Raw genomic sequence first — 13,668 nt, forward strand, 5'->3', positions numbered from 1 at the left:
TTATTTATTAATTGCATTTATATCCCGCCCTTCTCCTTACGGACTCAGGGCGGCTGACAATTGAATAAAATACTAACATATATACATACTTAATTAAAATTTGATTAAAACGAAATATTTAAATATGTCCAATTTAAAAGTAATTAAAACCCCCTTTAAAATCCCTCAGGCCAGTCCCGCTAGTTGGAACAGCCACGTCATGACATAACTGACATTTTAATTTAAAGACCTGATGAAAGGTGTTTTGATCTAATGACTCCATGAAATTGAATATTCAATTTAAATTCAACACTTTTGAATCAATCTGGTGGTTTATTAGATGTCTTCAGATCAAATTGATATACTGTATTTTGATTTGAACTGATTTGTTGAACTGATTGAACTGATTCAATTTGGATCTTGAACGATTGGCATATGCATAATTGATACTATCTGTCTGTCTGTCTGTCTGTCTGTCTGTCTCTCTCTCTCTCTCTGTGTGTGTGTGATATATGCTACTATGACCCAGAATGGTTCTCTACAATTTCCTGAGCACAGGGAGATAACGCTTCTCATTTAACCTGCTTTTCCATTTATCTATTTATTCACTTCCTCTGCTTACCCATCCTACCGTGAGGTGCCGTTTTCTTCTTTCCCACGCTGCCTTGCCAAAAATATATGACTGGGGAGAGATGTTGGAAATCTTCTGGTCTGACCCTCTGCTCAATGCAGAAAGTCACCCCAACAGTATTCCTGCCACGCAGGCGCATCTGGTCCCCGGAGGAATTTAGCTCGCTGCTGAACAGCTTTTTCTTAAGAATTTTTCCTGATGAACAACTGAAAATGACCTTCTTATAATTTGCTTCTGATCCTGTCTTCTTGATCCACTCTGTCCCATATTCTGTAGTATCTGAACAATTTAAGGTGGTTATTATGTGTCCCTGTAGGTAAATATACCTGACACATCGGACTGTTCCAGATACATTTTTGCTACAAAAAGCATGGTTGTTCATCTCTGAAAATACTCTAGTTTATCAATATCTTTCAAACTTGATACCATGTCCTGTGGGCAGAGTCTGACCAATGCCCAGAAAAGAGAAATAACAATTTTTCCAGACAGTGCTTTTTTCCGCCTTTCTTTTTCCTTTCCTCCCAATTCTGCTACCTATTTTATTTGTGCCACCTACATCAATCCCCCCCCCTTTTTTTGGTATTCCTGTTAAAAGGAGAATTTATGTAGCATACTTCTGTGTATAAAAATGATTTGTGGGTATGAGACAGATTTTATAGGAAGTATATGAAACTGATGGATTAAATTTTATAAATAGGGTCCTTTAGATAGATAATTATAATCAGTAATTATTAATTCAATTAGTTCCACCTCTTTTGGTCTGAGCAATTCCCAGTTTGAAATGTGGCAAACCAGGAAATCTCCAAAACTAGTTTCATACAGAATTTGCAATTTTTGGTTAACAAGATGAGCAATGTGGACATTGCACTACTGGGATTTAAATCTCTGCCTATCATTTGTTTTAATCAACACTTCCTTTTGGAAGGGTGACTGCCTCCAGTTCAAGATCACCTTCATTCAGAATTAAAAAACAAAACAAAAAACGCCGAGTGCTCCAAGATGAACGGACAGACAAGATGTGCTCAAGAAGGAGGGGAGGCTATTATGGAAGCAGTTTCATTCTTGATATACCCTTATCTCAGGAACAGCATTTGTCCACACCAGGAACAAAATATGCCTTTAGCCGCATACCTGCTCCATGAAGATGCTTTTATAAATAACCGTCTGGTTCCATTCAGGATTCAAGCTTTTCTGTATGTATTTTGTCTTTCTCTTGTTCTCAATGCTGAAATGAAACAAAGGAACGTAACATAACACCACTTTCATAGGTTTCCTATTGTTTCAATTCATAAACAGTTTTAACACATCTGATGATTAAACTTTCAGGCTCGTGTGGTCAAATGAGATTAGATCTCTTTCAGTGTAAATGATAATCTTCTATTGAGCATTCTCCATATTGTCTTCATTAAAATTAAAGTTTTGAATTGCCAACATGGCTAGTTGGAAGCTTTTAAATCTCTTTTGTGCAATTGAAAACAACACAAGGAATATATTGCATTTACAAATTGCTTCTATACAATAATATTTATGAAATAATGATGAAGCACTGGTTTTCCTGAAAAATATACTCAGCTGATAAGACAGATAAATAATACAACATATCATTTAATAATAATAATAATAATAATAATAATAATAATAATAATAATAATAATAATAATAATAATAATAATAATAATATAGTAAAGTTGGAAGGGACCTTGGAGGTCATCTAGTCCAACCCCCTGCTCAGGTAGGTTCCTAGCTTTGGCTTGCCTTTAATTATAGGAGAGTAATTTCTGTGAAAATCATAAAGGAAAACTCAAATCACTATTGTATTAATGACAAAAACACTAATTTAATATTGATTAAATTGTCACGTGTTTTCCCAAGCCTGAAAAAATAAATGTCCCTTTACTGCTGGGAATGTACATGGCAGGTCATCCACTGTATATCAGCTCTTAATTGGAACAGTTATTTCATATAATTATTTTATACAGAGAAACTTAAAGAACATTAAGTTCTATGCATGCTAATGGATCTCTGCAAACTCACTTTTGTTTTAATTATGTTTTAGGATTATGCATATTTTACAGGGCATTACTGCTTTCATGAATATCCCTCTGAACTGAAATTAATTATTATATAATTTTAAAGTTAAGTTGTCTCTTCCCATTGGCCAATAATACAGTAATTTCTAATAAGTTAGCTCTGCTATAAAAATATTGGTTTCTTTAGGCAAATTAATTTTTGAGGAGAAGTGCAGAAGTGATATATCAGATATATAAGGTCAGCAAATAGTTAAAGCCTGAATGTACTATGTAACTAGTGTCACTTCAGTATAGTGTATGTGTGTGAGGGATCTTTGCAAGCATGCAGTAAGACACTTTTTATGCATGAAATGCTTGGAGCATTTTCACAGGATCCCAAAACAGCTTGCTGGTCTCTGAGGTTGATGGATCAAGAGGGGTGCTTTGCTTATCAAGTGATTTAATAAGATCTATCCAAATATCTAACCATTTAAAAATAATAAGTGCAATTAAAATTGAGCTATATTTGGATACTAACTCATATAGCAAGAATCCCATAAACCCCAAAGAAACTGATATAAAATGGAAAACTACAATTTATGCATAAAAATGATTTTTCTGTAAGGTATTTGCACTTGCTAGCAAGCAGTTCATGTTAGAGACACAGAACAGAATAATTACTATTTTTTTTCCTTCCCAATGTTTTTCTCTGCCAGATTGTGTCGATCCATTGGTTGTGACAGGAATTGGCTGACCGTCTTGTCATCCAGGTCTGACTTTGTGCCCTGAGCGAGAGGGACCACCCAAAGTCAGCCAGCCTGCTTTTAGGCTTAAGATGGGACTAGAATTCACCGTCTCCTGGTTACTAGCCTGATGCCTTACTGGAACAGGCTCTCAGAATAATTATTAATTGACAGTGCATTATTATTTCTGCATATATTAAAATAGTTGTGATCTTTCCCAATTAATCCAGTAATGGTGGGGTAAGATGCTGCCTCAATTTGTTGCCTATTATAATTTTTTCACCTCTGGCCATCAATAACCAGATCAGCCATTCTTGGGGGAAAATCACTTTTCTTTCCTGCTTTGCAGATCACTGGAATTCTGGGCAGATGAGTATATACTGTATGGATGTTTTCATGCACAGAGCATCAGTTAAAGAATAAAGCACTCTACCTTGCATTCTGGACAACCATGACTTGGCTGCAAACCCAGTGAAGGAACAATGCATCGAAAAGCAATAGAAAGGGATACAGGAAGCAAAAGATTAGGAATACAAAGAGATAAAACATGATGCCAACCATATATCAAAAGAGGTTGAAAATTGGGGAAAGAAGAAATGTTAAACAGATTGGGGAGATCATAATGGAACTTCCCTCCATTGAAAGCCCCCCCCATAACAGCATTAGCAATTTAGGTCTATTAGGTCTCAATCATAGATAAATACTATAATATCAAAGTGCAGAATTATGATTCATGAATTCATCTTTTCTTTGAAGATTCTGTTTGTTTTTGAACAAACTGTCATATCTGAGAATAAGAAACCAATAGCTGATCAGAATACTGAATTGTAGCTTGATCCTGGTTTGACTGGTCTATGGCTAAAACAAATTCCAATGTCCCATTGTCAGAGAGAAAAGGAACTTTTCACCCTGGGAGCAGATTTGATCTGAACTTTTTTCCTCTCACCGGAAGGACAGAAAAGAACCTAGCTTGAAGCATCCTTATGAGGTTGCAAGGAGTCTAGTAACAGCACCCTTCATCAGTGCTTTGAATATGCTGTGTTACTTTGCAGAAAATGCACGGAGGAGAAAATTCTTTAAACTCTCTTCATTAATTGCAATGCAACCAGGGCTGGCCTTGGGGGACGAGGGAAAGGGGTGCTACTTAGGAAGCAATTAGACCAGAGAGGGAGGAGCCCCCAAAGGATTAACAAGATTGATAACAAATTCCCTTGAAAAACCATTCAACAGCCCCCCCCCCCTTGAAGCTAGACATGCTGATTATTGGTCACGAAAAGAATCCCCTAAAAACAGAAAAAAATGAGAATTGTTGCCTTGGGTGAAAACGTCCCTCCACTTACCCTCTTCCTGGCAGAAGGTAAACTTTGACAAAAGGGTCAGAATAACCATTGTTGTCACGGGGAGCAAGATTTCTTGCTTGAAGGACATGAATAATCAAATTACCAAGTTGCTTGTCATAGTTGATTTGAAGCTAAGGAGAACATTAATTCATGTTAGTTATTTCTGACATGAATTTCTGTTTCTGAAAGTAAAGCCATTTTAAAATTATGTGTTTAAAACTTTTTTCCCCACTATGCCCTGATAGCACTGATGAAAATTCTAAGCTTCCTTAGCGGTTTGACTGAGTGCTGCCACCTGCTGGGCACAAAAGGTGAAGTCTCTCTCAAGTCGGGCTCATCTCCAGAACATGGCGGTGCCAGTGGCAAATGATTCCATCTGAATGTTAGCCAGCTTTACTCATACAGAGAGGCGGCAACAGTAATTATAGACAATGGATCATGAAATGCTTTGTATAATTGGAAAGGGAGCCCTAATGGAGTGTTTGAGCTTGCTGTCCACTGTCCTTGCTATTCTAGAGGCAATCTGGGCTGACTCTACTGAGAAAATGGAGTCGGCAAAGCTCGTCCCGTGCAAATAGAGCCATCCCTCTAACATTCTGAATCCAGAAACCTACTTTTTAGGTTTCTAAAATGATAAAGGATCTAAAGGCTGAGTGGTGTCCAGTGAGGATTTTTTAAAACAAGCCTTCTGCAATATCATCATCATCATCATCAACCTCATCAGTCTAACAACATCCTATTTCCCTGGCCTGGGCCTCCCTCCCCGTTTGCAGCTTGGCCAAGCCAAAGTGAGACAAAAAGTGCACTTTACCGAATAACCCAATTAATGTATCAAACATCCAAACTGTTCTCAAAGTAGCCATTGCACTGTTACTTTATCCCAAAGTACAAACCACAAAAATTAATTTCATACTTTTTGACAAAGGTAAATGGTAAATAATGTAATATGAGACCGTTACCTGGATTTCTCCAGTTATGGGATGGGGACCCCCCTTTGAGACTTCAGCAGGCTGTTATTTAAAAACAAATAAACCAGCACTGATTGTTATTTGTCTCTCTTTACAACTGGAATAGAATTATCACAGCATTCTTAAATTTATACAATTAAGATTAATGAACCATTCATTTGGTGGCTTAAAATTTCAGAGCTGAAATGAAACTTTGTAAAAAAGTGATATTTCCTGCAGTAATTGATTTTAATACCTTGCCTCAAAGATGACTTGTTTATTAACAATTCTAGATTGATACATGCCATAATTTATTTTATAAAAGACCCCTAAAAACTTCTGAATCTCTCTTATCAAATTACAATATTAAATTAGGGTTTCTGCCTATACCAGTGGTGGCGAACCTATGGCACGCGTACCAGAGGCGGCACTCAGAGCCCTCTCTGTTGGCACGTGCGCCATCGCCATCAGCAGCAGGTCCACCAGGCCACCACTGCCACCCGGAGCAGGAGCCCCGCCCAGCACAAAGCAGGCGAAGCGGCCGACTAGCATTTTACATGCGTGCATGCGCACATGGGGCCACGAGCACGCATGCATTGCAAATGGGGCAGGGCTAGTGCCTGTGTGATACTCACTAGCCCTGCCCTGTTCTTGTGTGGTGCAGCGCCTTGTATCTGCACCCTGTGGCGTGGCGGCAGCCATTTTTGCGCCTTGCAGCATGGTGGTCCATGTTTGCATCCCCGTTTTTTGCATGCCAGAGACGGCACTCAGAGGCACCTCCCTGCCCTCCCCCCCACCCCCACCCTGAGGGCACCACAATGCTGATGCGGCCCTGGCACTTTGCAATAAATAAGTGGGTTTTGGGTTGCGGTTTGAACACTCGGTCTCTAAAAGGTTCGCCATCACTGGCCTATACAAATACATCCAAGGCTTGGGCCTCAGTAAGTAGAGTGTCTTACATTTTACTTATTTATTAAATATATATATCCTGTCCTGTTATCCCAGAGTTCAAAGCGGTTTACAAGGGACTCAACCTTCATCTTATCCCCATACAGGATCAACTGTTGTGCCTGTCAGCACGTGACTGAAGCGTGCACATCCAGTGTGAGGGAAGCCCCCAGAGCAGTCACAGTGAGTCAGGAAAGTCTCTCGCTTAACCTAAGACACAGGTTGCTCCCCACCTGACTGATAATAATGCAGGAAACAAAAGCACCTAACCTATTCCTATTCCTCCACCCAGGGCGAGGTGCCCTCCTACCTTGCCGCTGTGCCGCTTCTTGCTCACTGAAGGAGAGCCAGGCTGCCCAGGGCTGGGCACGGAGCTGGAGGCGGCTGACGCGGTCCCAGAGTGCCCGTGGGACCCCTTCTCCACGGCTGAAGAGGCCGTCAGGGGAGCCTGTTGCAGAGAAACCTTTTGCAGCTCTGCAGCCAGTTGCTTAGGATCGACTCCTGGAGATTTTGTTTTATCCACTGAGGGCACAAGAATTCAGAGTCAGTTTTGCAATACAACAAAGTCATCCTGTCTACCTACAGTTTGCTCAGCTTTTACAACAATGAGAGGAAACAAACTGAAAAACATCCAGAAAAAAAATCCAGAATATTAAATAAAATAAATATTGGAATTTCACACTTTGGGTTCAAGATAATCTCTGGGAAGATAGGAACCAAGCTGGGATGCCTGGATCAACTCATTTGGGGAGAAAAGATGGAACTTTCCTGCACTTGAAATATTTTTTACTTCTCTAAGAAAAGAAAACACACACACCCTTGCTACAAATTCAAAAGCTACAGGTTGTATGCTAAGTGCAGCCAAATCCTTCCCCCCTCAGTTTGTTACCCATGTTAGATAGGTCATTTACCCGTCTTTCCCGGCTCAAGCCATTCCAGATGTTGGGAATTCTCGCCTTCAGACAGCATGCTGACATTCCTGAAAGGAGGAACAACAAACCTAAGACAAAAAGAACCCTGACTAGACCCCCAACGATCGCAATAGGGTAGATAAATGAGATGAAGCAGCTGCTGCTGAACGCAGCTCCCTTGAGTATCTTTGTGATGCTTTGTGAACTGGGAAGAGTGACACTGAGGGTGAATTTATGAATGGAAAGAAATGTAGTTTACACCAAAATACATATACTTTACACAATATCCAGATGAGTAACCACTTGTGCGTGTGTGTTAAACTTTTTTCCAGTGCTATGAATCACAGAGTGCCTTACAATCACCTCACAGTAATTTTGAACCATAGTCCTGTACTTGTCTCTAACAGATTTCCATTAGAGTTTGTTGAAGAACTTATGAGTTCGCTGAAATCTGAATCCAGAAGTCCTTTGATCTACGTGTAATGCAAGATAAAGCATTCTTGCAATGAAGGATATGTTATGAACCCATTTAGTTTAAACACTGCCAAAGAATTTTTTTTAAAAAATGGTGGTTGATTATTTTGTAATTCAAAATGAGTCAGTATGTTCTCTGATATTAATATTGTTTTGACATCTGTCTCAAGTGGAATGCAGAGGTTCTAGCCCAGGTTCATTAATTCCATTCCATAATAATAATAATAATAATAATAATAATAATAATAATAATAATAATAATAATAATAATAATAATAATAATAATAATAATAATAATAATAATAATAATAAAGTTGGAAGGGACCTTGGAGGTCATCTAGTCCACCCCCCTGCTCAGGCAGGAACCCTACACCATTTCAGACAAATGGCTGTCCAGTCTCTTCTTAAAAACTTCCAGTGTTGGAGCATTCACCGCTTCTGGAGGCAGGTTGTTCCATTGGTTAATTGTTCTAACTGTCAGGAAGTTTCTCCTTAGTTCTAAGTTGCTTCTCTCCTTGATCAGTTTCCATCCGTTGCTTCTCGTCCTGCCTTCAGGCGCCTTGGAGAATAGCTTGACTCCCTCTTCTTTGGGGCAGCCCCTGAGATATTGGAACACTGCTATCCTGTCCCCCCTCGTCCTTCTCTTCATTAAACTAGACATACCCAATTCCAGCAACCGTTCCTTATATGTTTTAGCCTCCAGTCCCCTAATCATCTTTGTTGCTCTTCTCTGTACTCTTTCTAGAGTCTCAGCATCTTTTTTACATCGTGGTGACCAAAACTGGATGCAGTATTCCAAGTGTGGCCTTACTGAGGCATTGTAAAGTGGTATTAATACTTCACGTGATCTTGTTAATCCCTCTGTTAATGCAGCCCAGCACTGTGTTGGCTTTTTTGGCAGCTGCAGCACACTGCTGGCTCATATTTAAGTGATTATCCACTAGGACTCTGAGATCCCTCTCACAGTTACTACTATTGAGCAAGGTATCAGTTTACTATAAGGAATAAGGAAATATTCCTTTAATACTTAAAATTACATTAATTTTCTTCTCATGTCAAATATTATAAAGTACAGCTCGCAACTTAACAACCATGAATTAAGAAACCATGAAAAGCCAAAAAAACCAATGGAAACAGGAAGATGAAGAAAAACTCACAGTCTTACACATATTTCAGCTTCCCCACTCTGGAGACCGATAATGCTCTGGACCTCTTCGTAGGTCTTGCCCATCAGAGGAAAGCCGTTCCACTCCAGCACCTGCATGCCTAGGAAAGCGGGGACAAGACACGTTCTGGGATCAGCACCATGGGCTCTAAAAACCTTCCCGAAGCAAAGTCCTTCCACTATATGTGTAACGTAAATACAATTGGCATCTGATTTCACCGGATAGGATGAAAACCTTTTCACTGCACACGAATCATGCTAATTTTAAATTTTGCTTACCTTGTTACCAAACTTCATGGAAAATCTCTGTCTCACAAATAAACTGAATAAAGAGGGAAAGGGGAAAAGGAAATTGAGGGAGGAAGAGCTGGCATGAAGTGGCACAAGGAGTCATTGGGACAAATATGGACTTTTCTGTGGTAGGAAAAATCTGAATGGAGGCAGAGACTCAAACTGGAACAAGGGTATCAGTGTCATAATCAGTAGGCGTCTGTGCATATTTCTTGTTCAATCAATATGGACACTATCCATTAAAAACTAGCACAGCCAAATGAATATTTCCCACTTAATTTTTCTTTCTTGCCAATTATTTCCTACATACACGGATCTCTTTTCAGCAGGACCGGCGCAAGGTACGTTGCTGTCTAAACAGGGTAGTCTTCCCTTCCATGCTGAGTAGACCAAGCTTTTCTTGAGTTCTGTCAGGACTATAATTCCTGCTCTGGCTGAATGTGATGAGAAATGAAGGGGAGCCATGCCACACTTCCGACAGAAACTCTTCCCAGTTTTATCACCTAAAACCAGAAGCATACTCTGCCTTATGGTAAGACTAACCCTAGTTTTTATATGGGCAGTGTTCAAACATGCACAAACCCACACAACAAAGCAAAGCAAAGCAAAGCAAAGCCCTGTTACAGGTAGTAGAACAAAATATTTTACTATACCTTAATACAGGAATTGGAGGTACATGAGATGGAAAAGGATGTTCTTGTAAGATAAAGGAGTTTGTATACAGAGGAAGTAATTGGGCTGAAAAAAACCTACCATCTTATAACACAGATTCCATAATATGTATTTAATGTGACATCCTAAACTGGCCTCACTAATCAGTCAAATATGCAGAACGATAACCTTTCGTAAGACCTTGGAGACCTGATTTTGTGCTCGTTCTGGAAAATGAGATTGATGAAGATTGCAAAATGTTTCTCAAAGGTCTCTCTGTTTCTTAATTTTCCTGTTAATTGAACAAAGGACAAGGAAATCAACCCTCCGAGGGTTGATCCTAACAAAGAAGAAAAGCTGACTGAAGAAGTAAAAGAATGGAGAACAACAGAGCGGGCCTCCTCAGGGTGCCGTCGGCCAAGCAGTGTCGGCTGGCGACCCCCAGGGGGAGGGCCTTCTCTGTGGGTGCCCCCACCCTCTGGAACGAACTACCCCCCGAGATCCGGACGATTCCGGATCTCCTAGCTTTCCACCGCGCCCTCAAGACATGGCTTTTTCAGCAAGCGGGTCTGGCCTAGGGTGAATTTTAAATAGGGACAATTTTAATGATTTTAATAAGACACAGCGACTAATATTTGTTTTTAATTGGTTTTTATTGGGGATAATGTTTTATACTGTTTTAAAATGCTGTGAGCCGCCCTGAGTCCTGTCGGGAGAAGGGCGGCATATAAGTCCAATAATAAATAAATAAATAAATAAATAAACTGGCCACATCATCTCAGGGTTCCAGATGCTACAGAATAAGAGACTGAAGCATAGTCACACATGCAGGGAGAGCTGATTTCAACAACTTTAGAGATGTACTTAGTGAGACTTCACAGAAGTCCCGAGATCCAGTGGAGAACAAGGTTGGGAACTTCTATAAAAGTACTAGAAATACTCCATTCCAATAAGGAAAAAAACAATGCAGGGCAACTTAGAAATCAACAGTGGATATACAAGAGCCATTTGAACTGACAGTTAAACTGACAATATATAGGAAAGAGAAGATGGGTTGAATTGTTAGTGAGGTGTATCCAGAGAAGAGCAACTAAGATGATCAAAAGCCTGGAGGCTAAAACATATGAAGAACGGCTACAGGACTTGGATTTGGCTAGTCTAAAGAAAAGAAGAAATAGGGGAGACATGATAGCAGTATTCCAGTATCTGAGGGGCTGCCACAAGGAGGAGGGGGTCACATTATTCACCATAGCACCAGAGGGCAGGACAAGAAACAATGGTTGGAACCTGATCAAAGAGAGAAGCAACCTGGAATTAAGGAGAAACTTCCTGACAGTGAGGACAATTAACCAGTGGAACATCTTGCCACCAGAAATCGTGGGCGCTCCATCACTGGAGATTTTTAAGAAGAGGCTGGACAGTCACCTGTCTGAGATGGTGTAGGTTCTCCTGCTTGAGCAAGGGGCTGGACCAGAAGACCTCCAAGGTCCCTTCCAGCTCTATTCTATTTTATAGTGAGGTGTATCTACAGAAAAACAGTTTCAAGGCTAAAGTTCAATTAGTTCCTATCCTGATATTTAGGTTAGGAACTAAAGCTGACCTAACCTTTAAATTACTCTACTACCCTGGTAGAGACATGGGTTGGGTGTGTTTTAACTAGCAGCTGTTTAAAGTCTCCATGCAAAACCAAATATCTCTCTCACACACATACACACAAATTAAATTACACGTAGGAAAAAAGCAGAATTCTTGAGCTACTTTCACTTACACAAATAATATACTGTTTAACAGGTCATAAATTTGTTTTGAAAACCTAGGTAATGAATAAATAAGACACGGTGAGACATGCATAATAATGGGTAGCAGGTATTCCTTAAAGAAAAATGCTAGAGAATGGCTCTGTATTTCAGAGCAGGTTGCAGCAGTCCAGGTATAAGAGGACTGACCAGGGCAGGAGTGACTTAGTGCAGGGATCCAGGAAAGGGTTCCCATCCCCCTATATCCGAGAGACTCTTTTAAATAGTTTTTAAATAAAATAAGTATGGTTTCTTAGAGAGATACTTCACGTTCTTAATGATTCATGGCTCAATAGAGATAGAGCTAGCATTAATGTATTTGCTTCTTATCTTTTAGATCAGATGTTCCCAGATGTGGTCTAGGAAACACTAGGGTTTAGTAACAGTGCCGCAAATTGTCTCTGATATGCATACCAAATGTTTGTTTTCAAATGGCCAAATTCTTGCAAGAGTTTGATGTTCTTCCGTAAGTATCCTAATATCAATTAGGTAAGAGTTGGTTGTCTCAAGAGATTGCAGCCATAGGCACCTCTGGAGGCTGAAGCTCTGCCTGGCTGCTTTTACTACCATGTGGCTGACCCATGGCTGATATGGTGTTTCTCAGCAATATTCTCCATGGAGCTACCCTTGGAGACTGTTTGGAAGCTACGGCTGGTGCAGAAGGCAGCCATAGGGACAATTTTAAGGGCCCCTATGAGGGCCCCTGGAAAATCATTGTTATGTGGACCTCATTGGTTGCCGATTTGCTTCCGGGTCCAATTCAAGGTATTAGTTATGATTTTAATTTTCCTAGGCAAGTTTAATAAATAATATAAGTGTGGTCTTCCAGTCTCTGCTGTGCTTTAGTAGCCTTTTCTAAAGCATGTCAGGGTCACAACTGATTTGTTTAAGATATGACAGGTGAACATTTTTGAAATTTTCAGAAGAGGTTCTTACAAATAGACTCTTGGGGACAGTATCGTCATTTACGAAACGAATGTCATGGTGGACACACACACACACACACATATGCTGCTTGACCTACTTCTTTCCATTTATTCATTGGGGTCTTCCTAGATTTTTCCTTGAGCAAAGTCATCTTTCCACATGCAATACTGATCAGTATCAATGAGGACAAAGAACAGATCATTGTACCTTCCATAAGTTTCCCTGTTTGTTCAGCATTTCCACCTGGTAAGATCCTTGCAATGTAAGCACCAATTTCTCCATTGGTTCCAGGAATTTCTTTTCCACCTACAACTCGAATCCCAAGTCCATTGCCTGCATTTAAAAAAGAAAGCACACAGTAATTTTTAAAATATAAGGATAAAAACTGTAATGTAATAAGAAAGCTATAGTTTTTTTTGCTGTAGCTGTTCAATTCTATATTTGTTTATTCAGAAATATTAATTTTGTTCCCAGCCAGATAATATAACTTGAATTCCAAGAAAACTGAGAGGAAAGAAAGATCAAATTTGTTTTTATCATGTGATTAAATCAATCAATCAAATGACTTGATTTTATAAAGGAAACTGAACAAGATAAGAGTGGATTAAACTCTGTGTATGTATGTTTGCATTTCATGAAAAATATCCCGTAAACTCAAGGGTTTCGAGAAATGAAGAGTTAACTCTGTTAGAATATGAGAAAGGTGATGAGACAGGAAGAATGAAAAATGTTTCTCTCTGCAAATATAAAAAAACCCAATCATGTCTACCGCAGGTAAGGGAAATAAGTTAGTTTCCATTTAATGCCAAAGCCACAGTGGTGACTGGCAGAAAAAATAATTGTTTCTTCACAGGAA

The 13,668-nt window shown here is 39.6% G+C and overlaps 1 protein-coding gene across 1 annotated transcript in view; it reads right to left on the reverse strand.

The window, feature by feature from the left end:
• Nucleotides 1–13,668, reverse strand: part of PCLO (piccolo presynaptic cytomatrix protein) — a 74,045-nt gene that overhangs the window by 16,246 nt on the left and 44,131 nt on the right. Inside the window, exons 11-18 of the mRNA XM_029284046.1 lie at nucleotides 13,020–13,145; nucleotides 9,140–9,248; nucleotides 7,509–7,576; nucleotides 6,908–7,119; nucleotides 5,662–5,712; nucleotides 4,703–4,833; nucleotides 3,796–3,822; nucleotides 1,742–1,835 (exon numbers count right to left, since the gene is read on the reverse strand). Coding sequence (XP_029139879.1) covers nucleotides 1,742–1,835; nucleotides 3,796–3,822; nucleotides 4,703–4,833; nucleotides 5,662–5,712; nucleotides 6,908–7,119; nucleotides 7,509–7,576; nucleotides 9,140–9,248; nucleotides 13,020–13,145 — 818 coding nt within the window. The remainder of the gene's footprint in view (nucleotides 1–1,741; nucleotides 1,836–3,795; nucleotides 3,823–4,702; nucleotides 4,834–5,661; nucleotides 5,713–6,907; nucleotides 7,120–7,508; nucleotides 7,577–9,139; nucleotides 9,249–13,019; nucleotides 13,146–13,668) is intronic.

This window comes from Protobothrops mucrosquamatus, unplaced genomic scaffold (assembly GCF_001527695.2).
Source record: "Protobothrops mucrosquamatus isolate PMUCROS unplaced genomic scaffold, P.Mucros_1.0 scaffold343, whole genome shotgun sequence".
Taxonomy (NCBI): domain Eukaryota; kingdom Metazoa; phylum Chordata; class Lepidosauria; order Squamata; family Viperidae; genus Protobothrops; species Protobothrops mucrosquamatus.